The 26,714-nt window shown below is 45.0% G+C and overlaps 1 protein-coding gene and 1 long non-coding RNA gene across 8 annotated transcripts in view; one reads left to right on the top strand and one right to left on the bottom strand.

Moving 5' to 3' along the window:
• FYB2 (FYN binding protein 2) overlaps positions 1-13,772 on the bottom strand; it is a 129,353-nt gene extending 115,581 nt beyond the window's left edge. For 2 of the 6 annotated variants that reach the window (XM_070786463.1, XM_070786465.1), the window contains exon 1: positions 12,887-12,993. Coding sequence is in view for 2 of the 6 variants with exons in the window: in XM_070786462.1 (XP_070642563.1) it covers positions 12,887-13,129 (243 nt within the window). In the remaining 4 variants the exon portion in view is untranslated. Of the gene's footprint in view, positions 1-12,886 lie in introns of all 6 variants that reach the window. The other 4 variants (XR_011565872.1, XM_070786462.1, XM_019957384.2 and 1 more) reach the window with 4 other exon arrangements.
• LOC109557078 (uncharacterized) lies at positions 12,568-26,693 on the top strand. Of its 2 annotated transcripts, XR_002180477.2 has the most exons (4): positions 12,574-12,909; positions 17,031-17,340; positions 17,825-18,089; positions 19,091-26,693. It is a non-coding gene; the product is annotated as an uncharacterized lncRNA (long non-coding RNA). The 2 variants fall into 2 exon arrangements; XR_011565873.1 differs by having other exon boundaries at positions 12,568-12,909; positions 17,031-18,089.
• Positions 26,694-26,714: the final 21 nt, after the last annotated feature.

The raw sequence follows: 26,714 nt of genomic DNA, 5'->3' as shown, positions 1-26,714 counted from the left end.
TGCCTTTCCCTCCCTCATAGCCCACTGCCCGGTGAACGCTTTTTAACTTTTAAAACCCAAATCAGAAGTTACCTCCCTTGGGAGAGGCTTTTCTGCCTCATCCAAGTCAAGTTAAAAGATTCTCTCTTTTTCCTTAGTTATTTGAACATAATGTCATTGTTCATGTTATAACTGTCACAGTGTATTGAAAACATGCTATTTTTATAGATCTTCTCTACTAAACTCAGAGGAATTTGAAGAGGTCTAAATTGTATTTGAGGTTTTGGTCCCTTGGGCTCCCCTCATAGCTCAGTTGGTAAAGAATCCGCCTGCAGTGTAGCAGACCCCGGTTTGATTCCTGGGACGGGAAGATCCACTGGAGAAGGGAGAGGCTACCTACTACAGTATTCTTGGGCTTCCCTGGTGGCTCAGCTGGTAAAGAATCTGCCCGCAATGTGGGAGACCTGGATTCAATCCCTGGGTGGGAAGACCCCCTGGAGAAGGGAAAGGCTACCCACTCCAGTATTTTGGCCTGGAGAATTCCATGGACTGTATAGTCCTTGGACTCACAAAGAGTCATATACAACTGAGCGACTTTCTTTTTGGTTCCTCAGTACCTTGTCTGTTAAATTAAAGATCTCTGGGGTCAGATGGATTCAACACTGGGATCAGCTTAACAGTTTTGTGGTTTTGGGGGCTAGTCACTTAAACTCATTGAAGCCCACTCTCACCAGCTGAAGACAGAAACAGTAATGGTACTCATCTTTGCCAGACTGCTGTGCAGATTAGACTATATTATTCAAAGGGTGGGCTTCCCTGGTGCCTCAGACAGTAAAGAATCCACCTACAATGTAGGAGCTGCTGCTGCTGCTGCTAAGTCGATTCAGTCATGTCTGACTCTGTGCGACCCCATAGATGGCAGCCCACCAGGCCCCGCCGTTCCTGGGATTCTCCAGGCAAGAACACTGGAGTGGGTTGCCATTTCCTCCTCCAATGCACGAAAGTGAAAAGTGAAAGTGAAGTCACTCAGTCGTGTCCAACTCTTAGCGACCCCATGGACTGCAGCCTACCAGGCTTCTCCATCCACGGGATTTTCCAGGCAAGAGTACTGGAGTGGGTTGTCATTGACTTTTCCGACAATGTAGGAGAGCTGGGTTCAATTCTGGGGATGGGAAGATCCCCTAGAGAAGGGCATGGCAACCCACTCCAGTATTCTAACCTGAAAAACCCCACAGACAGAGGAGCATGGCAGGCTCAGTCCATAGTGCTGCAAAGAGCTGGACACGACTAAAGCGACTTAGCACAGCACATTCAAAGGAAGAGCTAGATACAGTGTGGCTGTGTTAGTCACTCAGTTGTGTTCATGCTTATCTTCCAAAATGTTATCAACTGGAAACCCACATACATGCTCTGAAATAAGACTTTTGGGGTATACGGTACTTGGGATAGACTAGGTTTTATTGTAACGAAGCAACTCCTCAATCTCAGTGGCTTAACCTAAAGGTCAGGGTAGGTCAGTCTCTCACTCATACATACACATATACACACACACTACATGTTCAACAGGAGCTGGTAATACTCACTGAAGGACCCACCACTAGTGATGTCATCCTCTCAACACATGACTTGGAAGTCAGAGAGCCAGAATCTGAACCAAATGTTTGACTTGAAGCTGTTAGATGCTCAGTATTGACTACAATCCTATATTTGGAGCTCATTAGCCAGAGAAGCATAAAGAAATGCATAAAGCATATGCAAAGCATAAAGACTCATAAACAACATTAAGTTGCTTCAGATTCTACTTGGGGCAAAACAGTGGGTTTACCAATAAAGAAGAAGAAAAACATCACTAATCCTCTTAACCTCCCCCATGAACCAGAAATTCTTCGCATGTCTCAAAGTGGTAACTGAAGACTCTGATTCCACCCATCGTTTTACAGATGAAGATACTGAAGACTTGTCCAAAGTCACATAGATTTCTTCCCAAGGCCAAGCTGTTTCTCAAAACAACATGTTTCCTAACATTTTGAGTGGGAGAACTGAAGCAGAGAAAGACATTTCACGTACATCTGTGAATCATTTTCATAAGATATAGAAAGAAAAAGAAAGTGACATCACTCAGTCGTGTCCAACTCTGCAACCCCATGGACTGTAGCCTACCAGGCTCCTCCCTCCATGGGATTTTCTAGGCAAGAGTACTGGAGTGGGTTGCCATTTCCTTCTCCAGGGGATCTTCCTGACCGAGGGATCGAACCCAAATCTCCCACATTGCCAGCAGACGCTTTACCGTCTGAGCCACCAGGGAAGCCCCAACTGAGTGGAGGATGTGATATATTCAGAGAGTATTCCAACTTTTCAGATTGAAGAAAAACAGGTCCGTGGAGTTAATGTCCCAAGGAGCAAAGCTTAACTTTGAGCCTCTGGAACTCTGCCCAGGTTCCTAACCTAATCTACACCACCTCCTCTGGGAGGATGCAGCCCTCTCTTCATCAGTGCTGGTGGCATGGAAAGGCAATAATGGAATTTCTTATCCTTTACAGTCCCCAGTTTCACACAGGAAATGTTCCCAACAGTCTAAAAGTTGAATATTCTCTCTTAAATCAAACTTGTGAAGCCAAAAGTCGATATAAATTTGTCTTTGGCACTAGTAAAGATATGGGAGATTTATACCCCATGAAGCAAAGATGAATGCCTTCACCAGCTGATATTTTAAGGAGTTAACTGGAAAGCACTCAGAACAACATATTCAGAAACAACTTTTCAGATGAAGGATGTAGCCAGGATCTATTTTTCTGCTAGGAGATTTCTTACTGGTTTTCATTGTGAATCCATGCTATGAGGAGATGTCTTGCCTGAAAGAGAGGCGGGAGGAATGGTAAGAATGTTTCGACTATGCCATTTCCCCTAGGGGTTGTATACTGCCGAAAATGCTTTTGTTTTTCTAAGCAGAGAATGTGGCTAGTTGTGTCCTAGGGTTTCCTAGTGTTGGTATTGGGATGCCTTCCCGTTTTCAGCCAGCTCCGTCCTTTTCACACTCTGACACCACTATTCATTCTGTAGAGTTTCTGGGAGAGACGAACTCTTACAGAATGTGTTCTTCAAAGCTTCAGCTTCTGGGTTTGAAACCCAGTGCCACCACAACTGGCTGTGTGACTTTCAGCAAATTGTCCACCCTCTCTGGGTCTCTCATAATACTGGAGACCTCCAGGGAGTGCCTACCTGCCTAATGACAGTGCCTATCCTAGAGGGGCTGAGAGGTAGTACATAACGAGCTCTAAGAGTCATGGCTGATGTATCTAAGTGTCAGCGTTAGCCACTATTGTTAATCATGACAAGAGTGAAACCCCAGAGAACTTCTGTTTTCTCATCTGTAAGATGGGGATAGTATTTCTCACAGATGATTTGTGAGGTTTGAACAAAACAATGCATCTAGACGCAAGGAGTGGCACAGAGTGAGTGCTCCACCAGTATTATCTTTCTTCCTTCCTGGAATATAGGTCAACAAAACAGTCACTAAGCAAGGGATGGGGGTGGGCGCTAAGAGGGAATTAAGAGCTCAGAGCTGATTAGCACAGAACTGGTAATTCCTTTGTTTCTGAGAACTATAGATCCAGACATTAGGGTCCTTGTCCATGACACGTACACCAGAATGAAGCAGAAATATCTTAAGTTCTTCCTAGGGTCTCCACCACCCAGCCTAAAAGTGAATAGCAGGTTAGACTAAGAGTACCCGGATATTGGGCTTCCCTGGTGACTCAGATGGTAAACAATCTGCTTGCAATGTGGGAGACCCAGATTCGATCCCTGGGTTGGGAAGATCCCCTGGAGTAGGAAATGGCAACCCACTCCAGTATTTTTGCCTGGAGAATTCTGTGGACAGAGGAACCTGGTGGGCTACAGTCCATGGGGTCACAAAGAGTTGGACATGACTGAGAAGCTAACACTTTCACTTTTCACATGGATATATTTGATGCTTTTTTTTTTCAATATGTCATCTCATTCATTTAATCCTGTTTAATAAGTGAGGATGGTGACTGCAGCCATGAAATTAAAAGACGCCTGCTCCTTGGAAGAAAAGTTATGACCAACCTAGACAGAATATAAAAAAGCGGAGACATTACTTTGCCAACAAAGGTCCGTCTAGTCAAAGTTATGGTTCTTCCAGTATCATGTATGGACATGAAAGTTGTACTATAAAGAAAGCTGAGCGCCAAAGAATTGATGCTTTTGAACTGTGGTGTTGGAGAAGACTCTTGAGAGTCCCTTGGACTGCAAGGAGATCCAATCAGTCCATCCTGAAGGAAATCAGTCCTGAATATTCATTGGAAGGACTGAGGCTGAAACTGAAACTCCAGTACTTTGGCCACCTGACAGAAAGAGCTGACTCATTGGAAAAGACCCTGATGCTGGGAATGATTGAAAGTGGGAGGAGAAGGGGATGACAGAGGATGAGATGGTTGGATGGCATCACCAACTCAACGGACATGAGTTTGAGTAAACTCTGGGAGTTGGTAATGGACAGGGAGGCCTGGTGTGCTGCAGTCCATGGGGTCACAAAAAGTTGGACATGACTGAGTGACTGAACTGAATAAAAACATATTTTTATAATTTTTAAAAAATAAAAACTGAGGGTCCCTCCCCATCTCCCTGGGTAGACCGCAGCCTCAATGCACACAAGCAGGAGTGGCAGAGACTAAATTCAGATCATGATCTTCAGACTCCCAATTCAGTGCCCTTTCCTGGGTACCACAGCTTGGGGGAACGTCCCTAGGCATTGTACTCAGAAACAGCATTGGGTACAAAATAAAACACAGGAGACTTTGGGGTGATATTTTTAAGGATGTGGAAGATGGACCTCTGTCCTGATCCTTTAAGTGCTTAAGGGAAAATGCTGGTTTGTTCTTGTATATCAACTTCGAATTGTTAAACATTGTTCCCAAGTATGATTTCCTTATTCCTACCGAAGATCACACACTGATCTTTAAGGTGAGCTCTTGACTGGCTCACACAAAGTAGGGAATGCTTTGAATTCTATTGTCTCCTCTGCTCAAATTTTGGAATGGGGAATGTGATAATATCAACAATTCTGAATATTTTTATGGCATTCTATTATTTACGACAGTACTTTACAGACATTATCCTATATAATCCTCATGGACAAAATATCAGATAGGTATTATCAGACACAGAGAAAAGAACGCTGGGTCTCAGAGACGTAGAGTGACTGGGACGATAGGCCTAGACTGGAATTCAGGTGTACTTTTTTTAATTGCTTTACAGGATTTTGTTAGTTTCTGCTAAACATCAACACGAATTGGTCAGGTGTTCTGTTTTAAAAATTTCGAAATATCTCTGTCCAAAAAACCATTCAATACGACCATACTTGAACCAAACGTCAAGATGACTTTGAGTCAAATATATCTGAGTTTGAATCTTGAGTCTGCCTTATCTATAAAATGGAGAAGATGAAAACGGTAAGAGTGAACACTAAGAAATAAAAACTAACTTTTTCCAATATTATAACCCCAAACTGCTTATTCTGGACTTCCCTGGTGGTGCAGTGGATAACAGTCTGCCTGCCAATGTAGGGGTCATGGGTTCAATTCCTGGTCTGAGAAGATTCCACATGCCTCAGAGCAACTAAGGTTGTAGACCACAATTACTGAGCCCCTGTGCCACAAATTACTGAAGTCCGTGCACTCAAGAGCCCGTGCCCCACAGCAAGAGAAGCTACCACAAGAAGAAGCCTGTTTACCACGACAAAGAGTAGCCCCTGCTCCCTGCAACTAGAGGAAGCCTGAGCACCGTGGTGAAGATCTAGCAATTTAAAAAAATAATTAAAAACAAAAACTGCTTATTCTTTCTGAAGCACATAATTTGTTCACTTGCCTATATTTAGTATGTCCTAACAAAATATGAGTATTTGTTTTGAAAAAACTCCCCAAGACTTGAGTATTTTAGAGTTTTACAGATGAGAAAAACCAAACCCAGGGCTCAGTGATCAGAAAGGAATACTGACCACGATCCTGAGATCATTTCACTCCATTTCCCAAGCCAGGTGCTGATAAATACTTCTCAGATTTCTTCTTTGAAGAGCTAAGCACAGCTGTCTTTTTTGATCATCAGAACAACATGGCCCAAAATCCTTCCCAGGTTGATGGGCGAAGGGCACTGTATTGAATATTCAAGTGAACTCTCTTAACTTCCCAGTCAGGTCCATGTAAGAGCTTGCTAGGCCTGCTCTGAAAAGGTACCCCTGACTGTGTGACTCAAAACAACAGAAATGTGTTGCCCCATGGTTCTGGAGGCTGGAAGTCAAAAATCAAGGGTCATTGCTTTGGTGCCTTCCGAGGGCTATGAGGGAAGGGTCTGTTCCCTTCTCCTTGGCCTGTGGATGGCCATCTCCATGTTCACAAGATGTTCTCACTTTATCTTCACACTGTCCTCCCTTTGTGTGTATCTCCATGTCCATCCCTCCTTTTCATAAGGACATCAGTCATATTGGATTAGACCTGCCCCAATGACCTCACTTTATCTTGGTGACTTCTGTAAAGACTCTATCTCCAAATAAAGTCAACTTCCGAGGCAGTGGGGGTTAAGACTTCAACATACGGGACTGGGGGAGGGGACAGAGTTCAATTCATAATGGTCCATGTATTATTACTGGGAAGTGAAGTGAAAGTTGCTAAGTTATGTCCAACTCTTTGAGACCCAATGGAGTATAGAGTCCATGTAATTCTCCAGGCCAGAATACTGGAGTGGGTAGCCTTTCCCTTCTCCAGGGTATCTTTCCAACCCAGGGATCAAACCCAGGTCTCCTGCATTGCAGGCAGATCTTTTACTATATCACTATTTTAGCTTGTAGAATTACCTGCCCTGTGACCTCACTGAGCTGACCTAAGCCCTTTATATAAAACTCAGCTGACTGCCGAGAGGTAGATGCCATTCTCCCCTTTATAGATGGGGTAACTGGGCACAGAGAGATAGGTAACTTGCTCAAAGACAAACAGCTAGTAAATTGTGGAGCAAGAAACTGAAACCAGTTGGGCTGCCCCAGAGCCCATGCCTTTAAGCCTCAGGCTGTGCTACCTTTGGGATCTCACAGTCCAGACCTGGGGCTGGTCAAAGGGCTGGGAACTTGCAAGCTGGAGAAAAACCAATCATGACCACCCAGGAGCAAGAGAAGGCTTCTCAGGAAGGTGATAGCTGAGCTGAGTATTAATGAAGTGACAAGATTCCAGCAAGAGGAATGTGCATGGTGCAGAACAGGCTGGAGCATAAGGGATGCAGGACCAGGAGGCTTAAGTGGGAGTACCTTGACCTTGTCAGCCAGGTGAAGCCCCTGGGCTCTGCTGCACAGGCAATGGGGGACAATTTGAGGGGATGTGGCAGGGGTGTGACATGATCAAACTCGCCTGTTAGAACCACTTCTCCAGTGGAGAAATGTGGACGCCTAGTTTGGGGAAGAGAAAGCTTGACTCAATGTCAAGGTAACTGTGGGTAACTCCAGGGTACAAGCTGCTGGTTAAGACTGAACATCAGTCCTGCAGCTGTGCAGGTCACTTCATGTTTCATGATCAAGGACTACACAACACTGTTTAAGAGGCCTCTGCAGCACAGCTTGTCTGCAAAGATAGAAGGGAGGTGACCAGTCTTAAGGCCACCTCTTGGAATTCCCAAGAAGCTTCACCCAACCATCTGATCTGAATCCCTGTGCACTCCACTTGTCCAAGGACAAGCTCATTAACAACAGACCATCTTCACAGCAATATCTTTCTCAGTGGGCCCACCCCTTTCCAGATGTTACCCTGCCTCATGACCTATTTATTAAGAATCAGAATATTCAGAAAAAAAACCCTGAAATCGTTCTTGAGGGCTTGCTAAGTGGTCTCACTTAGCATTCAGAACCTGGGTTCTAGACAGAACTGTCAAAAATAAGCCACCTATGACCTTAGGACAGTCCTATGACATCAGAGCATGACAAGACTACAGGGCTGTGTTTAGTCCCATCCCAGAGGTGCTGGCCCTCAGTGGCTCCCTTGGTCTCCAGCATGAAGTACATCTGTGTTCAAGGGACTCAGTTGTTGTTCAGTCACTAAGTCATGTCCGACTCCCATGGACTGCAGCACGCCAACCTTCCCTGTTCTTCACTATCTCCCAGCGTTTGCTCAAACCCACGTCCATTGAATTGGGAATACTATCCAGATACTGATGTTTCAGTATCTGGCTCCAATTTACTTCTTGGGATTTGGGTCTTCCCTTGTCCCTCATCCCTGCCTACTCCTCCCTCCCCTTTCCGTCCTTCCTCTGACATGCATCTCAGATACTAGCTCCTCCAACAGACCCTGGATGGTCCCACTTAGGGTTAGGTCCCCATTCTTGATGCTCCTGGTAAAACCTGAGCCTTTCTTCATCACCCTACTTTTCATTAATACTGCAATTGTCTGTTTTCTTGACATTGTCCCCTGCCAAACTGAGCAACTAGAGGACATGTATGACAGACTCCCCTTTTAGAAGTTCTAAGCTAGGGCCTGACTCAGAGAAGATGTTTGGTGATCTTCTGCTGAACAGTGCAAGAGGAGAGCCTAATGACCTGATGCTAGAGTTTACTCTCAAAAAATAACAAGATCATTTAAGAGCATCCACTATGTATAAGGCACAGCCGAGAAGTAGTTACAAAGTGTGTGACTTTTCCCTCCTGGGCTCCAAGTTTCCCATCTCTAAAACGGGAGTCATTAGACTAGCTGGTCTTTGAGAAATCTACCAACTCTTACATTTTATTATTCAATGGTTGGCTCAAGTCACTTGGCTAGTAAGAGGCAGAAGCAAACATAAATACAGGTATTTGGGCTCCAATGCCAACGCTCAGGAGAAGGCAATGGCACCCCACTCCAGTACTTTCGCCTGGAAAATCCCATGGATGGGGTCGCTAAGAGTCGGACACGACTGAGCAACTTCACTTTCACTTTTCCTTTCATGCATTGGAGAAGGCAATGGCAACCCACTCCAGTGTTCTTGCCTGGAGAATCCCAGGGACGGGGGAGCCTGGTGGGCTGCCGTCTATGGGGTCGCACAGAGTCGGACATGACTGAAGCGACTTAGCAGCAGCCAATGCTCATTCATCAAGAATTCAGGTACCACTTTCTAAGCTCCCCCACTGACAAGCAACCTCAGCTTAAAAATGCTAGGATTCTCTCTTGCCAAGACTGGGGAACTACTCAGCTGAGGGAAGGCACCAAGGTAGAACTTCATCAACCTCTGAACTATGTAACAAAGTATATTTTTAAAGAACTCTCTAGAGCCTTATATCCATGAGGGAGAATGATATGATACTTTTATAACTAAAATAAAGAAAAAATTAATAGTTCCGGTATCTACTGTTGCAAAACAGACCTCACAACTGAGTGGCCTAAAACAATAACCATTTTTCCTTATCTCACAATTTAGCTGGGATAGAAATTTGAGCTAGGTTCAGTAGGGTGACCCTTTTGTTCCACAGGGTGGTGATAAAATTGCCACCAGTAAATGGGCTGGTCTGCAGAACCCTGGTTCTTTGTCATGCAGGAATGCTGGAAGGCTAGGTTTAACAGGAACTGTCAACCAGAGCCGACACGACTGAGCGACTTCACTTTCACTTTTCACTTTCATGCACTGGAGAAGGAAATGGCAACCTACTCCAGTGTCCTTGCCTGGAGAATCCCAGGGACGGGGGAGCCTGGTGGGCTGCTGTCTATGGGGTCGTACAGAGTCGGACACGACTGAAGCGACTTAGCAGCAGCAGCAGCAGTCAACCAGAGCAGCTGGTTGACAGATGTCTCCACAGACCTCTTACATGGGGGTTAAGGGCTGCAAGAATAAGGGTTCCCACAAACCAGGTAGAAGCTGCATAGTCCTTTACGACACAGCCTCTAAAGTCACATAATGTTACTTGTGTCACAGTCTATTGGCCAAACCAGTCATGATTCTGCCCAGATTCAAGGCAAGGGAACACAGACTCCACATCTTGATGGGAGGAATGTCAGAGAATGTGTAGCCAAGTTTGAAAACCGCCACAGCAACATATACTAAATGCTGCTATGCACCCAGCATTATGCCAAGCAATGAAAATTTTTTATGTTAATCATATTCCTAGCTGGGCCTCCCCCTCAAACTCTAAACTCAATAGCTGTCTACTCAGCCCCTCAACCTATAATTTACTATGTCTAAAACTGACCCCCTGGTCTCCCTGCATACCTGTTCCACCTTAAATCATCTCATTCAATGTCAACTACATTCTTCAAGGTGCTTAGGCTTCACGCCCTAGCGTCACTTTCTTTCACATTTTTTGTTTCATCCATCAGTTAATCTTGTTAAATCCACCTTTAATACATATCCAGAACCTAACCATTTCTAGTCACCTTCATTGCTAAGACTCTGGCCTGAGCCCCCATATTCTATTGCTTGAATTCAGGCAAGAGCCTCCTAACTGGTCAGCCAGCTTCTAATCCTGCTTCTTCTACCATCTAGTTTCTAAACAACAGCCAGGTGATCCTTTTAAAAAGCAAGTTGGATCATTCTCTTCTGCCACTCATTACACTCAGGTGCTCTCCATCTCACTCCAAGGAGCACCTGGAATTCCCACAATGGCCTCCAGCATCCTATGTGACCTGACCTCTACTTCTTCACACGCACTCTCTCCTTTGATCTCTCCAGGCTGGGCATCTTACTGAGCCCTTGAACACATCAGACAAGCTTCTGCCCCAGGGCCTTTTTGCACTTGTTTTGTATCCCTCTGCAGAGCGCTCTTCCCTACAAGATCCACAGCACCAAAGTCCTCACCTGCTTCAAGCGTCTGCTCAAATGGCACCTTGTACTGATGCTGTTCTTGAAACTATCCCATTTAAAATACCAGCCTCTCCTGCTCACTGCCTCAGAGTCTTCAAACTCTGCCTTACTCTGTGCTTCTACACTGAGTTCACCACCATTTGACCTAACGTGTGTGTGTCTTCACCAGTAGAACACAAGTTGTATGAAGGCAGGCATTTCTGGCTGGGTCATTGCTGCATCTGCAGCCCCTGAAGGAGGCCTAACAACACAATGCAGGTGCTTAGTTATGCATATGGACTGGGTGTTTTGTTAGCTTTACAACAAATCCTTTTAAAATGAGAAATAACCCATATTTCTCTTTTGATCTTTTTCCCCCCTCTTTCTCTGAGCAGAAAACATTGCATAACCACATCAGCTTATCCCATAACTGCATTATCTTATCCCATAAAAATGCCATGAGCTAACATGCCCTTTGGTACATTTTTCTCTCCAGTTACCTAACATTCCCCCGTTTTCCAGTTGTCATCCTTGCCGGCAATGCCTGGCTTATAGTTGGCACTCAATATTTGTTACTGACAAATCACAGCCCGTGCTTTGGCTCTGCTGCTTACCAGCTGTGTGATATTAGGTAACGAACAACATTCTGTTTCCTCCCTGTAAGAACTGGGGCAGAAAGCACTGACCTTGACCTCACTGTGTTGTTACCTAGATACACTGAAACAATGGAATCTAGTGCATACCCCTGGCATATCAGAGAGGGCAAAATATAAGTTTGTTTCTTTTTATTCACAACCACACTGGATCTATTCACCCTGGCATTTTCCCATCAATTAGGAGTTTCTCAGAAATTGCTAAACTGTAGGATAGGGAGAGAATTCAGAGGAGGGGAGACAGACAGAAACCATACCAGCGTGCCTTTGCTCTCTCTTCCAAAACTCAGCTAGCTGGAACGGAGGGTCAGCCACAGAGACATGTGTCCACTGCCTTGGGACCAAAGGGAGCTTCTTCTGATCGGTGACTAGTAAAATGGGTCCTCCATCCCCACGTACAACCAACTTCTGGGAAGGAAGTGCCTGACTCACAGAAGAAAATGACTTGACTCCAGATGCATAATAAAGAAGACAATGAAGGTGAAACACATCATTGCCCTGCCCCCTTGTAGAGAAACTGACTTATTTTAGAGAAGTAGGGAGGCGGTGGAGAATTAGAAAAGAGGAAAATATGGTCAGTCAGGTGAAAAAACTCTCCAACTAGGCAAACAGGATGTGGCCATCCATCCAAGCAGAAGGGAAGTTCACCTGCTCGGTGCAGGGCACTTCCTCAATTTTTGTTTTTTTTAACAAACACCTCCAATCATCTCACTAGTTATTCTAGTAGTAATCCTATTTTACCAGTGAACAACCAGAGGCTAAGGAAAATGAACTTACTGGCCCCAGGCCATACAGCTTATAAGAAGCAGAGCCCGCAGGAAAACCGCAAGCCACAGAAGAGCCCCTGCTGCTACTGCTACTGCTAAGTCGCTTCATTCGTGTGCGACTCTGTGCAACTCCATAGACTCCCCCGTCCCTGGGATCCTCCAGGCAAGAACACTGGAGTGGGTTGCCATTTCCTTCTCCAATGCATGAAAGTGAAGTCGCTCAGTCATGTCCGACTCTTAGCGACCCCATGGACTGCAGCCTACCACGGTCCTCGGTCCATGGGATTTTCCAGGCAAGAGTACTGGAGTGGGGTGCCAGAAGAGCCCCTGCAGCCTGGCAAAAGGACAAGCAGACAGAGACCAACACTCACTGACACCCAGGCTGGGGGCTGAGTCGGGGGAGGGGAGGTTAGAAGCCTGGCTCACAGCGCTGGAGGTAGAGTCCCTCACGCCACCCCTCCTGAGACCCTTGCCCTTCAGCCTCCAAGGTGGCACAGGACAGGTACACACACCCCTTTTCCGCTTTCCACCACACCCCCGCCAGGCCAGGCCAGTGTGAGCTGGACGGCATGAAAGTGTACTCCTCTCCAGGAGGCGGGGTGCACAGGCAGCCTCTGCCCATGCTTTCTGCCGGGAGGAACTGGACGCACAAGAAAGCCCACGACCAAACCCGCTACGACTTACCGCTTCCATGACTTTCTTCCGAGGTAGAGTCTGGGAGACAAAACCGGCTTCCCAGAGCTGGATCCTAAGGCCAAGGGCACGTTTGGCTCTGCCAGCGCCTGCCAGGGAGCAAGCGCTTCCCCTGGCCGCCGCCGCGGAAACACCTGCGCTCAGGCTCCCCACCTGTCCCACCTGGGCGGCGGCTCCTCCCTCTGCTGGGGTTGGAGCGCTCTCGCCCGCGGCGGGGCGCGCGCCGGCCTCCATCCGCCGAGTTCGCAGGACCGGCACCTGCAGTGGGCGAGGGATCTTTCCGTCCAAAGATCCGCAGACTCTGGCGCTTCTCAGCCAGCGGCTCTGCCCGCTGTTCTCTCCCAGGCTGGTCCGCCCGTCGCCCTGCAGGGAGTTCACGCTGTGCCCTCGTGGGAGTAGCTGGTGAACAAGGCGGCTGGCGGGGCTCCGGTTAGGGCAGAAGGCTCAGGTCATACAATGTAATTTTTCTCGGTCACAGTTTCCGCCCCACTCCAGCCCTGCAGATGGGTGCTTTCCCTCTTGTTAACAACGGGGAAGCCAAAGCCCAAAGGGGACAGAGCCGTCCAAGCTCACGGGGGATTTCAGGGAGCCAGAACGAGAGCTGTTAGAGTGGGGCACCTGTTTTGGTCAGGCCGTATCTGAGCATGTGGATACATTATTCTACCCAAATCTTCCATTCACCCTGGGGAGGCTTATAATCCCATTTAAAACGAGAGAAGGAAACAGTATCCAAAAACCTGCCCCATGGTCACATAGGTGGTAAGTAGAAGGCTCAAGGTTTCAACACAGGTCTGGCTAATTCTAAAAGGATTTTGTTTTCTGGCTTCTGTGTGTGTGTGTTCGGGCTTTTGTTTGTTTCCTGACAGAGCTGGTGCTGGAAACCCAATCTCTGGTTGTTCAGAGCTCACAGCTGTCCTGGAGTGGGGTGGGTGGGGGGCAGCCAGAAGCTTGTTCTCTGTCTCAAGTACAGTCAGTGTGACTTTTCTTGCTTTGTTAGGCCAGGTTCCCAAGAAGTGAAAAGCCTGCCCTACCCTGTCCAGGGAAAAGGGGGTGGGGAAGCAGGTGAGAAAACTCAGTGAAGTACCCTTTCTTCTAATAGGTGGCTCCCACACAGAGCTGATCATCTCAGCTGCCAGCTGTGTTAAAACTATAGGCTTCAAGGCCCCCGGGGCAGACAGGAAGACAGGAGCACCCTCTTCTGGGAATCTGAATTTTAATCAGATTTTTAGGTCAAGGTGTTTTAATAATAAATGACTCACAGATCTACCTTTTATCTCATGAGTCAGCACACAGGCACATACACACTACAATTTAAAAATTTCAAAACAATAATTGCTCGTGCTGTGTGTGATCACACTGATATTTTCTATTTTCTGAGCCTCGATGTGCTATTTAATTAAAAAAATCAATGGTCAACCCACCCACTCCATTGATTTCACAGTTTGCTCCACATTGTAGTGGTGTGGGGTCTGCCCACCAACAGATGGGGGTGCCACTCCTCCAAGCTAAATGAGGCACAAGCCCAAGATTCTCTGTAACTTTCCCTCCAAGCCCAGCCTTCACTCAGGTCATATGTTTACAACATATGATGAGAAATCATGGGCAGAAGCTCTCAGGAAGGGAAGCCTCCTCCCAACCCCAGGTGATAATTAGGTTGTCAAATACCTTTTGCTGTTAATGCTAGGGCACCCCCTGGTGGCTTCAGGCCAGCCTACAAAGACAGAGGGATGGAGTAGGTAGGTCAGAAGGGCTTTCATCTCTCTGGACCTGGCCGGACTGACAGCTCTGTACTTCTGGTTTGGTTTGGGACAAGTTACCGTGGTAGGTCAAAGGATGTCGTGGGCGCTACTTATTGGTAGCTGTTAGGAGTGTTTTGCAAGTGGGCTTAAGGACTGTGACTCTTGGAACTCTGTAGGATCCCCTGTTATTACCTTATGATCCTCTAGGTGCTAAACTCAGTTTCACCACTAGATGTTGGCCTTGGGATTCTCAACAAACCCCTGAGATGTATGTTCCTGGTGTGTACAACTAGATAAGAGGACTGACAATGTTGGCTTGAGGATTACAAAAATCTCTACAATGCTTACTGCTAAATAAGCACCCCAAAGTTCCTCCCTTGTTTCTTTTCTCCTCAATTCATGGTGGCTATGTCACTGTCAAAATGCCCATGCTACATTTGGATGTACTGATGAAGGAACACTGTTTTATTTCCCTGTAACAATCCCACTTTGCTCGGGAGCCCCCATCCCATGAGTAAGCAGGCCTTTGCATTCAGCTTGGTAGGAGAACACACACACGCTTACAGAGGGGAGAGGCAGAAAAGAATGTTCATAGTGGAGACACTGTGGATAGGGGGATTGGGGATGTGAAGTTTGAGGTTTGATCTAAGTTTAGATCTCATCACTTCATGGCAAATAGATGGGAAAACAATGGAAACAGTGACAGACTTTATTTTGAGGGGCTCCAAAATCACTGCAGATGGTGACTGAAGCCATGAAATTAAAAGATGTTTGCTCCTTGGAAGAAAAGCTATGACAAACCTAGACTGCATATTAAAAAGAAGAAACATTACTTTGCTGACAAAGGTCCGTCTAGTCAAGGCTATGGTTTTTCCAGTAGTCATGTATGGATGTGAGAGTTGGACCATAAAGAAAGCTGAGCGCTGAAGAATTGATGCTTTTGAAGTGTGGTGTTGGAGAAGACTCTTGAGAGTCTCTAGGACTGCAAGGAGATCCAACCTGTCCATCCTAAAGGAAATCAGTCCTGAATATTCATTGGAAGGACTAATGCTAAAGCTGAAACTCCAATACTTTGGCCACCTGATGCGAAGAACTGACTAATTAGGAAGGACCTTGATGCTGGGAAACATTGAAGGTAGAAGAAGGGGATGACAGAGGATGAGACGGTTGGATGGCATCACCATCTCGATGGACATGAGTTTGAGTAAACTCCAGGAGTTGGTGATGGACAGGGAAGCCTGGGATGCTGCAGTCCATGGGGTCACAACAAGTCGGACACGACTGAGTGACTGAACTGAACACTTCAGGAAAAATAATTCAACTGAAGAAAGAACTGTGGGGTCCTCCTATACCGGAAGGTGGTGGGTGGCCCACTGTGATCTGCACTCAATCATGGAGCAGGAAATGACTGACCGAGTTTGGACTCTCCTGGGGAACAGTGCCCCAGATGTTACAAATGTCACCTTATTTGGTTTTTATTGTGATTCTCATTTTCCAGTGGAGGAAAATGAGCCACAGACCAATGAAAGTCACTGATCCAGGCTAAGGCAGTTAATAAATGGGAAAGCAGACACTGCAATCCAGGCAGTCTGGCTCCAGAGCCCACACTCACCACCCCTCTGGTTGCTTCCACTTGCATCCTTGAGAAATAGAGACTCATAAACACAGAATCTGAGAGCTTGGAGGGTTATTTGAACCATCTTATCATTCGCTGAGAATGCTTAGCAGATCCTTGGGCTAAAGTTAGGCTCCATATCTTATGGGTATTGCTGTCTTTCAAGCCCCTAGCTTCAGTTTGCTCCTCCTTGCAGTGGGGATAATGGACCATACTCACCAATGAGGTCTTGTCCATTCTTGGGCATACTGAGCAGTAGAAATCAGTATTTCCAGCATGTTCTTCATGATTCCAAACCTTACTTTCAGTCCTGCACGCTGCTTGTAGCTTTTTAGTGTTTCCATTCATGTCTCAGTTTTTCATTTCTTAGCAAACATATTGCTTACACTTTGCACCATAAGTAAGGGTTTGTAGCAGAATACTGTGATATTAAAAAAAGGGAGATTTAAGTAATATCCACAAATGGGCAATGCTGTGCATTCACCTCTTCCTAGGGTAAAGCTCTGAGCAGTATTCGTGGTGTGAAGACAAAGCTGGAGCATATTGATTGTCAGAATCAGGATGTGCTGCTGAAGCAACCCATTATTAATATTAAAATTATTATTAGTTACATTAATCATTTCTGAGGATTTCCAGTGCAGTGTGTGATTTATTTATGTATAATTTATATCCTGACTACTTTCAAAAGGGAGAGAAGGAAAGATGAAGGGAACCTCAATTTATTGAGAATCCATTGTGTAACAAGCTACATGGTTTGCGTGTATTTTCTTCTGTTCCTCAGGACAATGTGAGATAAGAGAGGTTATCTCTGGTGGACAGGTGAAGCACATGAGACTCAGAAAGGTCAAGGAAAATCCCCCGGTCATGCAAAGTCCAAGTCTGACTCTCTGTTTTGACTCGACTCTACCCTCACCCGTGGCTTCTTCCTCCCCTCCATGATGCATCCAGAAGAACTTGAAGGACTGGGCAATACAGAGCCAAATAAAACAGAATGATTAAACAGAAAGATAAAAGCCATACCGAGGACAGGGTGGATGGGAAGGCAGAAAGGATTGATGAGCAGTGTGGAAACATGAAATGATTACTACAAGGTATGCAATTATCTAAATGGAAATCATTTAAGGGTAAAATACCTCAAATTATGTTAGGAGATGTGTGGGTTCAAGAAAGGGTCTGCTTCCTTTCTACCAGTTTGTGAGAACTGTACAAGCCAGATGATTTGTCTTTTTTTCTGAAACGAAGCTCACATCTGAATTTTGTGCTTATCTAAGTCATCATCTTAATAGTATATTATAATTTAGTAAGAGCTTTTTTGAAGGATGCTAAATAAACACAACCAAGGCAAGTTGCTTTCCCTTTAACAAACATGACTAAGGCAAGTTGCTTTCCCTTTAACAGCCTTTTATCAAGAATCTGAGCATCTAGTTTGTGTTGAGTTCTGCTCGGAACTGGAAACATAGCAACCCTTTAGGCTCTTGTAAGGAAGCCATCTCCCTCTATTAACTCCAGTTACATTATGTATGCATCACTCAGATGAATTATTAATATGTTTTTTCTGATCTGCTTATCTTGTAGAGATCAAAGGAATACCATTCCTCAGTGGGAAGGAGCTGGGCTTGCCTGGAAGTAGGGAATTGTTCCCAATATCAGTCACGCCCATATCCCATCATCCAGAAAAGGAGTTCTTCAGATGGGCAATTCTATCAGGAAACTCTCTGTCTCTCTTTGGTCATGTTTCCTTGGGAAACACAGGAATACCACATGGAATACCACATGTGGCACAGGATTACCACATGATTGCAACTCGGAGGCTCGGAGTACTGAGGAAGGAGTGGCACAGGTCAATTGGCATATGACTCGTGAATCATAATTTGGGTTAGCTGATTTTACATGTATTTGAAAGCTCAAATCAAAGGGTAAGAGTTAGACCTGTTTGCCTTGCAAGGAGTTATGGAGGAATAGCTTCTCTCCTCCACCCATATAGCCATCCCCCTGCCTCTAATCACTCCCCCACAAATGCCATGCTTTACTTTGTGGACTTGAGACACATGTATGGCATTCCTGGATAGGACGGGTCAGATGGCCCCTGACCTGTGGCTGCAGGACAGAAGTGTGGCAGGCAGGTGGTCCTATGGAAGACTCAGCTGAAGATGCATAAAATCCGTTTATAAAAAAGCAAATGAGCAACTGTAGATTTCTCTGTATTTATTCCTCATATATCATTCCCCAGTCTTTGGTAAAATCTAATATAATTTGATATTTAGCCTCAGCTTTGGAATAGTGAAAAAGGAAGCACCTTTGATCTACATTTGGGATGAAGTGTTAAATAAAGAGCAGTGTCCACTGAGGTCAGCATGGGTACTGATTAACAAGAGACTCACAGTGCTGACGAGCGGAGAAGGCAATGGCACCCCACTCCAGTACTCTTGCCTGGAAAATCCCAAGGACGGAGGAGCCTGGTAGGCTGCAGTCCATGGGGTTGCACAGAGTCGGACACGACTGAGCAACTTAGCAGCAGCAGCAGCACAGTGCTGATGAGCCTGGAGGAGGAGGGATAGAAAACTCAAGGTTCTGAGATATAGCTACCTCTTCTGGTAGCTAAATAATATGGAGGTTATTTTACTAAGGGAGTAAGATGAGCAGAGAAAATGCTTGTATTCACCAAATCCCAATTCTTTCTCCCTTTCTTGGGTGTCTGAGAAGGCTATATTTTCCAACCTCCCTCGCAATTAGATTTGGGTGTATGACTAGGTTCTCATCGATGGGATGTGGGGAGAGTAGTGGATGTTACTTGTAGGGCTGCCTGCTCAGTGGTCCACTTTCTCTTTTCTCCTTTTGCAGTAATCTCAGAAGAGTGGAATCACAAGACAGAAGGATCCTGGATCCCAAAGTCTGTTCTTGTAAGAGAGCTTCTAAGGAGACCTATCCAGTAGTCATCAGATTTTGATATAAATAAACCTTTGCTGTATAAAGCTTAAAATCAGGGGGTTATTTGTTAGTGCAGCATAGCCTATCTTATTCTGACTAATGCAGTTATTAGTGAGCTGTAGTAAAACTGGCAGTGAGCTGGCAGGAAAATAAGAGAACATAGCGAGAGTTGGGTCAGGAAATAGGGAAACAAATCCTTAGGGGGATTTAGCCAGCTTCTTGAGGATTTAATTGAAGACCAGATTTCTATGCTTAAATGTCATGATCTGGGCTGTTAGAAATAACAACAGGCACCCTTTATGTATTGAGTGCTTGTTTTTGTATCAGGCACAATGGTCACTACACATATCAAATTTCCTTTGTACATTAAATATATATATATACCATTCAGACTTTTCAATAATCTTAAGAGTTAGATGTCATTATCCCCTTTATATGGATGAAGAAACTGAGGCACAAAGAGACTGAGAGTTTTTCCTCTGTTTTCCACAGCCTATAAGAGGCAGAATTAGCTTCAAATCCATCTGTTCTATTGGAGTCAAGTCAAGTGCTATTAATCACAATGCTATAGGCAGTAGCCAAGCTAAAGCTCACAGAGGTGGCATCACTGTGATTCTAGGACAGGGACTGTATCAGTTAGCTAAAGGATTATTGACAGCATCCTGAGATAGACTTCAGCATCTAGGGTAGCATTTAGATAATTTATTAGGGCAGTGGGCATGCAAACTAGGGTTTAAGGCCTTACAGAGGAGGGGAAAAATGAGTAAAAATCAAGAATAGAGGCAAATGTTTAATCAGTGGAACAAGGTACACACAGCAAAGGCTGGGTGACAGCTGAGGCACAACAGCACACCGGTGATGGAAAATGTATCCCAGGACACAGTGGACACGAGACCAGAGCAGCAGGATTAGCACCAGCCCTCCTTCCCCTGCTGGTGTGGATGCCCCTACTATCCTCCTACTTGGTTAGGAGATGCTAAGGGTCTGAGCAGACCTGGGCCTGGTGGTCAAAGGCCTCTAGACCTACTCAGTGTATAGCAGGGGCAGGGGGGGTAGATGGATGAGAGGGGATTCTGGCCCTAGAGGCACTCACTTGTGAACAGATCAACTAAAACCATACAACTGGGGCTTCCCTGGTGGCTCAGTGGTAAAGAATCTACCTGCCAATGCAGGAGACACGGGTTCAGTCCCTAACCCAGGAAGATCCCACATGCTGCGGAGCAGCTAAGTCTGTGTGCCACAACCACTGAGCTGCAATTACTGAGGCCTACTCGCTCTCAAGCCCATGCTTAACAAGAGAAACCACTGCAATGAGAAGCCCACGCACTGCAGCTAGAGAGTAGCCCCTGCTTGCCACAACTAGACAAAAGCCCACACAGCAACCAAGACCAAGAATAGCCAAAAGATAAAAGAAAAATAAATAAATATTTAAAAAACACTATTATATCCCATTTGAAATATGGAGAAAGCAAATATACTGGGTATTTGATTTTTGACCAATCCTGGCTCAGCCAATTACAAGCTTTCCTTCAACCGAGTGACTCATGTCTTTGACCCTCAACTTTTTGATCTATAAAATGGGTCTAACAAACTCAATCCCACAGATCGTTCTGGTACAAAATGGTACACAATAATATAAAGAATAACATACAGTAATTGACCCCTAACAGGCACTCAGTAAAGGCTGGTTCCCTCCCCTCTTCCCTCTCCATAAAGAAGGAGGTATCTATCTCTGCCCAGAGGTTGGAAAGAGGCTTCAGAGTCAAAATAAGTCTTGATCTTAGTCCTAGGGTAGTCAAGGAGGGGACGTCTAGGGGGAGAGAGTGCATTGTGCAAAGCCCTGGCTTCAATCATCAAACCTCCTATGTAGGCCCTTTAGGAGGGAGAAAAGTCTTAAAAAAACTTGGTCTCCACTTTCAGGAGTTGCTGTTCCTGACCCTTCATCATCCTGAAAGCAGCCCCATGATGGCACATTCTTTTCTGCTCTAATGCTATTTTCTCACTCACTAACTACATTGTCAGAGTGGCCAGGACTTCAGGCTCCATGCTGCCAAAAGCTGGTGCAGCAGCTTGTAGGGAGGTGGGTTGCAGCCAGGGCCCCCCACCTGCCCAGCCCCACCTCAATCAAGTCTGAACGAGGGTGTTGGATGGGACAGGCCATTTGGCCCCTGTTCAGGTTGCAAGATAAGAGTCTTTTGTGGTCGAAATGAAGGGCTTCCTGGGGAGGGGGGTGACATATGTCAAAGAGAACTTGTTTCCCACTCTTTCGCAGAGCAGAGGAGGCTGCTCCAAACCAGGTGAAACAGAGCAGGAAGGTCAGTGTGCTTATTCAAAGGCATTTCTCACCATGGCATTTAATCACCTGTATAAACATTTGTTGAGTTGAATTACCTCATTCAGTGCTCACAACCAGGGCACATAATAAATCCCCATTATACAGATGAGGGAACAGAAGCTCAGAGAAGGACCTGAAAGGATTTGATCAGGATTAGATTAGGAGGGAGTGGCATGTAGAGGAGAAGAGGGAATTGAGAAGGTTGGAGAAAAATGTTACAAACAAGTAACTTTGAACCTGGAAGCTCCAGCTCACCAAGACCCATCCTTTCCCTTGGCTTCTGCCTACATCCTGTGTCCACATCCAAATCCCCAGCCCTGCATTCATTCAAAAAATACTGACCTCATCTTGACTCTGAGCTAGGTTAGGCCAAGACATTCAGTGGAGAAGAAAACACACACTGTCCTCACCGCAATGGAGCCTGCAGTCTAGTGAGGGGGTCGGGCATTTAACAAACCAGTGAATCGTCATCTGATGCTTCACACCGTAAGTGCTGTGAAGGAAAACAGGGAGCGCAATAACAACTTCACAGAAGGTAGTCAAAGGGTCTAATTCATAACTGAATTCCAGACCCATTCATTCATTCATTCACCCCACAAATATTTATTGAGCACCTCCTCAGTGTGTTGAGCGAGGCACTGTTCTATATATTGAGGACTCAGCACTGATCCACTTATCCAACTATCTGCTGGACTGCTCACCTGGGCATTCCACAGACACCTCATACTCAACACAGTCATAACTAAGCCAATGACTTGATCCCTTAAACCCGCTCAAATGGTGTCAAGTTCATCTACTTTCCAAAGCAGAAACCTTACTTTTTATTTTATATTGGAGTATAGCTGATTTGGGCTTCCCTAGTAGCTCAGATGGTAAAGCGTCTGTCTGCAATGCAGAAGACCTGGGTTCGATCCCTGGGTTGGGAAGATCCCCTGGAGAAGGAAATGGCAGCCCACTCCAGTATTCTTGCCTGGAAAATCTCATGGACCGCGGAGCCTGGTAGGTTACCGTCCATGGGGTCGCAAAGAAGTTGGACATGACTGAGCGACTTCACTTTCGCTATAGCTGATTTACAATGCTTTGTTAGCTTCAAGTGTACAGCAAAATGATTCAATTATACATATACCTCTTTTTCAAATTATTTTCCCATTTGGGTTATTACAGAATATTGAGTAGAGTTCCCTGTACTATACATAGGTCCTTGTTGATTATTTTATATGCAGTAGTGTGTACATGTTAATCCCAACTTCCTAATTTACCCTTCTCCCCCCTTTTCCTTTTGGTAACCATAGTTTGTTTTCCAAGTCTGTGAGTCTGTTTCTGTTCTGTAAATAAGTTTGTATTAATTTTTAGATTCCCCATGTAAGTAATATCATATAATATTTGTCTGTTTGGTTTACTTCACTTAGTATGATAAACTCTAGGTCCATGCTTATTGCTGAAAATGGCATTGTTTCGTTCTTTTTATGGCTAAGTAATACTCCATTGTATATATATGTAACGTCTTCTTTATTCATTCATCTGTCAATGGACATTTTGGTTTCTTCCATGTCTTGGCTATTGTAAATAGTGCTGAACATTGAGGTACATGTATCCTTTCAAATTAGAGCTTTCTCAGGATATATGCCCAGGAATAGGAAATGGCAACCCACTCCAGTGTTCTTGCCTGGAGAATCCCAGGGACGGCAGAGCCTGGTGGGCTGCTGTCTATGGGGGTCACACAGAGTCAGACATGACTGAAGCGACTTAGCAGCAGCAGCAGCATTTTGGTGTGAGGCAACTGAAGTTTTCTGACACAAAAGTGGCCAGTCCTTTCCCTCAGGAGGCTTACAGTCTAGTTTCACCTAAGAAAATGACAAGACCACTCAAAAACATCTCTCCAACTAGTTTTCTTCTCTCCATCTCCTATTGTCGCTTCCCAGGTAGCTCAGATGGTAAAGAATCTGCCTGTAATGCAGGAAACCTGGGTTCGATCCCTGGTTTGGGAAGATCCCCTGGAGAAAGGAATGGCAACCCACTCCAGTATTCTTGCCTGGAGAATTCCATGGACAGAGGAGCCTGGTGGGCTACAGTCCATGGAGTCACAAAGAACCTTTGACTATATATATGGGTCACAACAAACTATGAAAAATCCTTAAAGAGATGGGAATACTAGACCACCTTACAAGCCTCCTGAGAAATCAGTGTGCAGGTCAAGAAGCAACAGTTAGAACCAGACATGGAACAATGGACTGGTTCCAAATTGGGAAAGGAGTACGTCAAGTATGTCACCCTGCTTATTTAACTTATATGCAGAGTTCAGTTCAGTCACTCAATCGTGTCAGGCTCTTTTCCACCCCATGGACTGCAGCACACCAGGCCTCCTTGTCCATCACTAATTCCTGGAGTTCACCCAAACTCATGTCCATCGAGTCAGTGATACCATCCAGCCATCTCATCCTCTGTTATCCCCTTCTCCTCCTGCCCCCCATCCCTCCCAGCATCAGAGTCTTTTCCAATAAGTCAACTCTTCGCATGAGGTGGCCAAAGTACTGGAGCTTCAGCTTTAGCATCATTCCTTCCAAAGAAATCCCAGGGCTGATCTCCTTCAGAATGGACTGGTTGGATCTCCTTGCAGTCCAAGGGACTCTCAAGAGTCTTCTCCAACACCACAGTTCAAAAGCATCAATTCTTCGGCACTCAGCTTTCTTTATAGTCCAACTCTCACATCCATACATGACCACTGGAAAAACCATAGCCTTGACTAGACGGACCTTTGTTGGTAAAGTAATGTCTCTGCTTTTTAATATGCTATCTAGATTGGTCATAACTTTCCTTCCAAGGAGTAAGCGTCTTTTAATTTCATGGCTGCAAGCACCATCTGCAGGGATTTTGGAATCCAAAAAAATTAAATCTGCCACTGTTTCCACTGTTTCCCCATTTATTTCCCATGAAGTGATGGGACCAGATGCCATGATCTTAGTTTTCTGAATGTTGAACTTTAAGCCAACTTTTTTACTCTCCTCTTTCACTTTCATCAAGAGGCTCTTTAGTTCTTCTTCACTTTCTACCATACAGGTGGTGTCTTTTGCATATCTGAGATTATTGATATTTCTCCCAGCAATCTTGATTCCAGCTTGTGCTTCTTCCAGCCCAGCGTTTCTCATGATGTACTCTTCATATAAATTAAATAAGCAGGGTGACAATATACAGCCTTGACGTACTCCTTTCCTATTTGGAACTAGTCTGTTGTTCCATGTCCAGTTCTAACTGTTGCTTCATGACCTGTATATAGGTTTCTCAAGAGGCAGGTCAGGTGGTCTGGTATTCCCATGTCTTTCAGAATTTTCCACAGTTTATTGTGATCCACACAGTCAAAGGCTTTTGCAGAATACATCACGCAAAATGCTGGTCTGGATGAAGCACAAGCTGAAATCAAGATTCCCAGGAGAAATATCAATAACCTCAGATATGCAGATGACACTACCCTTATGGCAGAAACCAAAAAACTAAAGAGCCCCTTGATGAAGGTGAAAGAGGAAAGTGAAAAACCTGGCTTAAAAATCAACATTCAAAAAACTAAGATCATGGCATCCAGTCCCATCACTTCATGGCAAATAGATGGGGAAACAATGGAAGCCGTGACAGACTTTATTTTCCTGGGCTCCAAAATCACTGCAGATGGTGACTGCAGCCATGAAATTTTAAAAAGCGTTTGCTCCTTGGAAGAAAAGCTATGACCAACCTAGACAGCATATTAAAAAGCAGGGACATTACTTTGCCGACAAAGGTCTGTCCAGTCAGAGCTATGGCTTTTTCAAGTAGTCATGTATGGATGTGAGAGTTGGACCATAAAGAAAGCTGAGCACTGAAGAATTGATGCTTTTGAACTATGGTGCTGCAGAAGACTTGACAGTCCCTTGGACTGTGAGGAGATCAAACCAATCAAAATCCTAAAGAAAATGAGTCCTGAATATTCACTGGAAGGACTGATGCTAAAGCTGAAACTCCAATACTTTGGCCACCTGATGGGAAGAACTGACTCATTTGAAAAGACCCTGATGCTGGGAAAGATTGAAGGTGGGAGGAGAAGGGGATGACAGAGGATGAGATCGTTGGATGGCATCACCAACTCAATGGACATCAGTTTGAGCATGCTCCAGGAGTTGGTGATGGCATGGGGGTGTCCATGGGGTCACAAAGAGTCAGATATGACTGAGCAACTGAACTGAACTGACTGATCCCTATTATGGGAGAAGGGAGGCTTAGGCTGGCGGTCCCCCTGCTGTAGGATGCCCTTTGCATGAAATCTCTCTCCATAGAAGCCCTTTTTCCTGTCACTTTAGCAAAATTTTATTGTAAGTAACTTTTAAACCAGGCACTCCCAGGCTCTATTCATCTACAGCCCAAGCACACCTTTCAAATCTTTTAATCACATAATACTTTGCCTAACAACTAATCAGTTCTTTTCATAGACTGAAAGGAGGAGTGAAGAATAAGTAATTAACAAATGACCAGATCGCTTCCCTAGCTTCCCCTTCAGTAATCTCCCAAACTGTGTGAACAAGACAACATCTAAAGAAAGATCACAAGGAGTCAACGAGCCTGCATGCAGTTGGGGATGGTGGTAAGTCTGACCCCCTATCTCAATGCTTAACCGAGATTACTTTCTCTTTCCTTATAAAAGTTTCACGATCAAGCAGAATCTCTGGAGATAGTTTTGGGGGGACACTGAATCCGCCATCTCTCCACATTGCCAGCATTGTGATTAAAGGCACTTTTCCTTTGCTATAACCTTTTGTGAGTACAGCAAGTCCCCTACAAACGAAACTTCAAGTTGTGAACTTTAAAAGATGCTGTGAACTTTCAAAGATGTGTTTGCATATCCAATCATGTAAGTTAGTTGGCCAGTAGGTTTACTGTACCATAACATTAAAAATGTTTTATTTTTTGTGCTTGCTTTGTTTTTTATATGTTATTTGTATGAAAAGTGTTATAAACCTACTACAGTACAGTTTTATATAGCCAATTGTGTTATCTGGGTACCTAGGTTAACTTTGTTGGATTTATAACAAACTGGACTTATGAATGCACTCTTAGAACAGAACTCATTTGTATGTAGGGGACTTACTCTATGGATTTTGTAAGTAGTGAGCAACAAGCAAGACTCTTAATCTAATGACACTGCCTCTAACATCCCACCTCCCCTCAGATAAGCTTTCT

The sequence above is a fragment of the Bos indicus genome, chromosome 3 (assembly GCF_029378745.1).
Source record: "Bos indicus isolate NIAB-ARS_2022 breed Sahiwal x Tharparkar chromosome 3, NIAB-ARS_B.indTharparkar_mat_pri_1.0, whole genome shotgun sequence".
NCBI lineage: Eukaryota > Metazoa > Chordata > Mammalia > Artiodactyla > Bovidae > Bos > Bos indicus.
The sequence above is the reverse complement of the archived record's forward strand: the minus strand, read 5'-3'. Positions and strand labels throughout refer to the sequence as shown.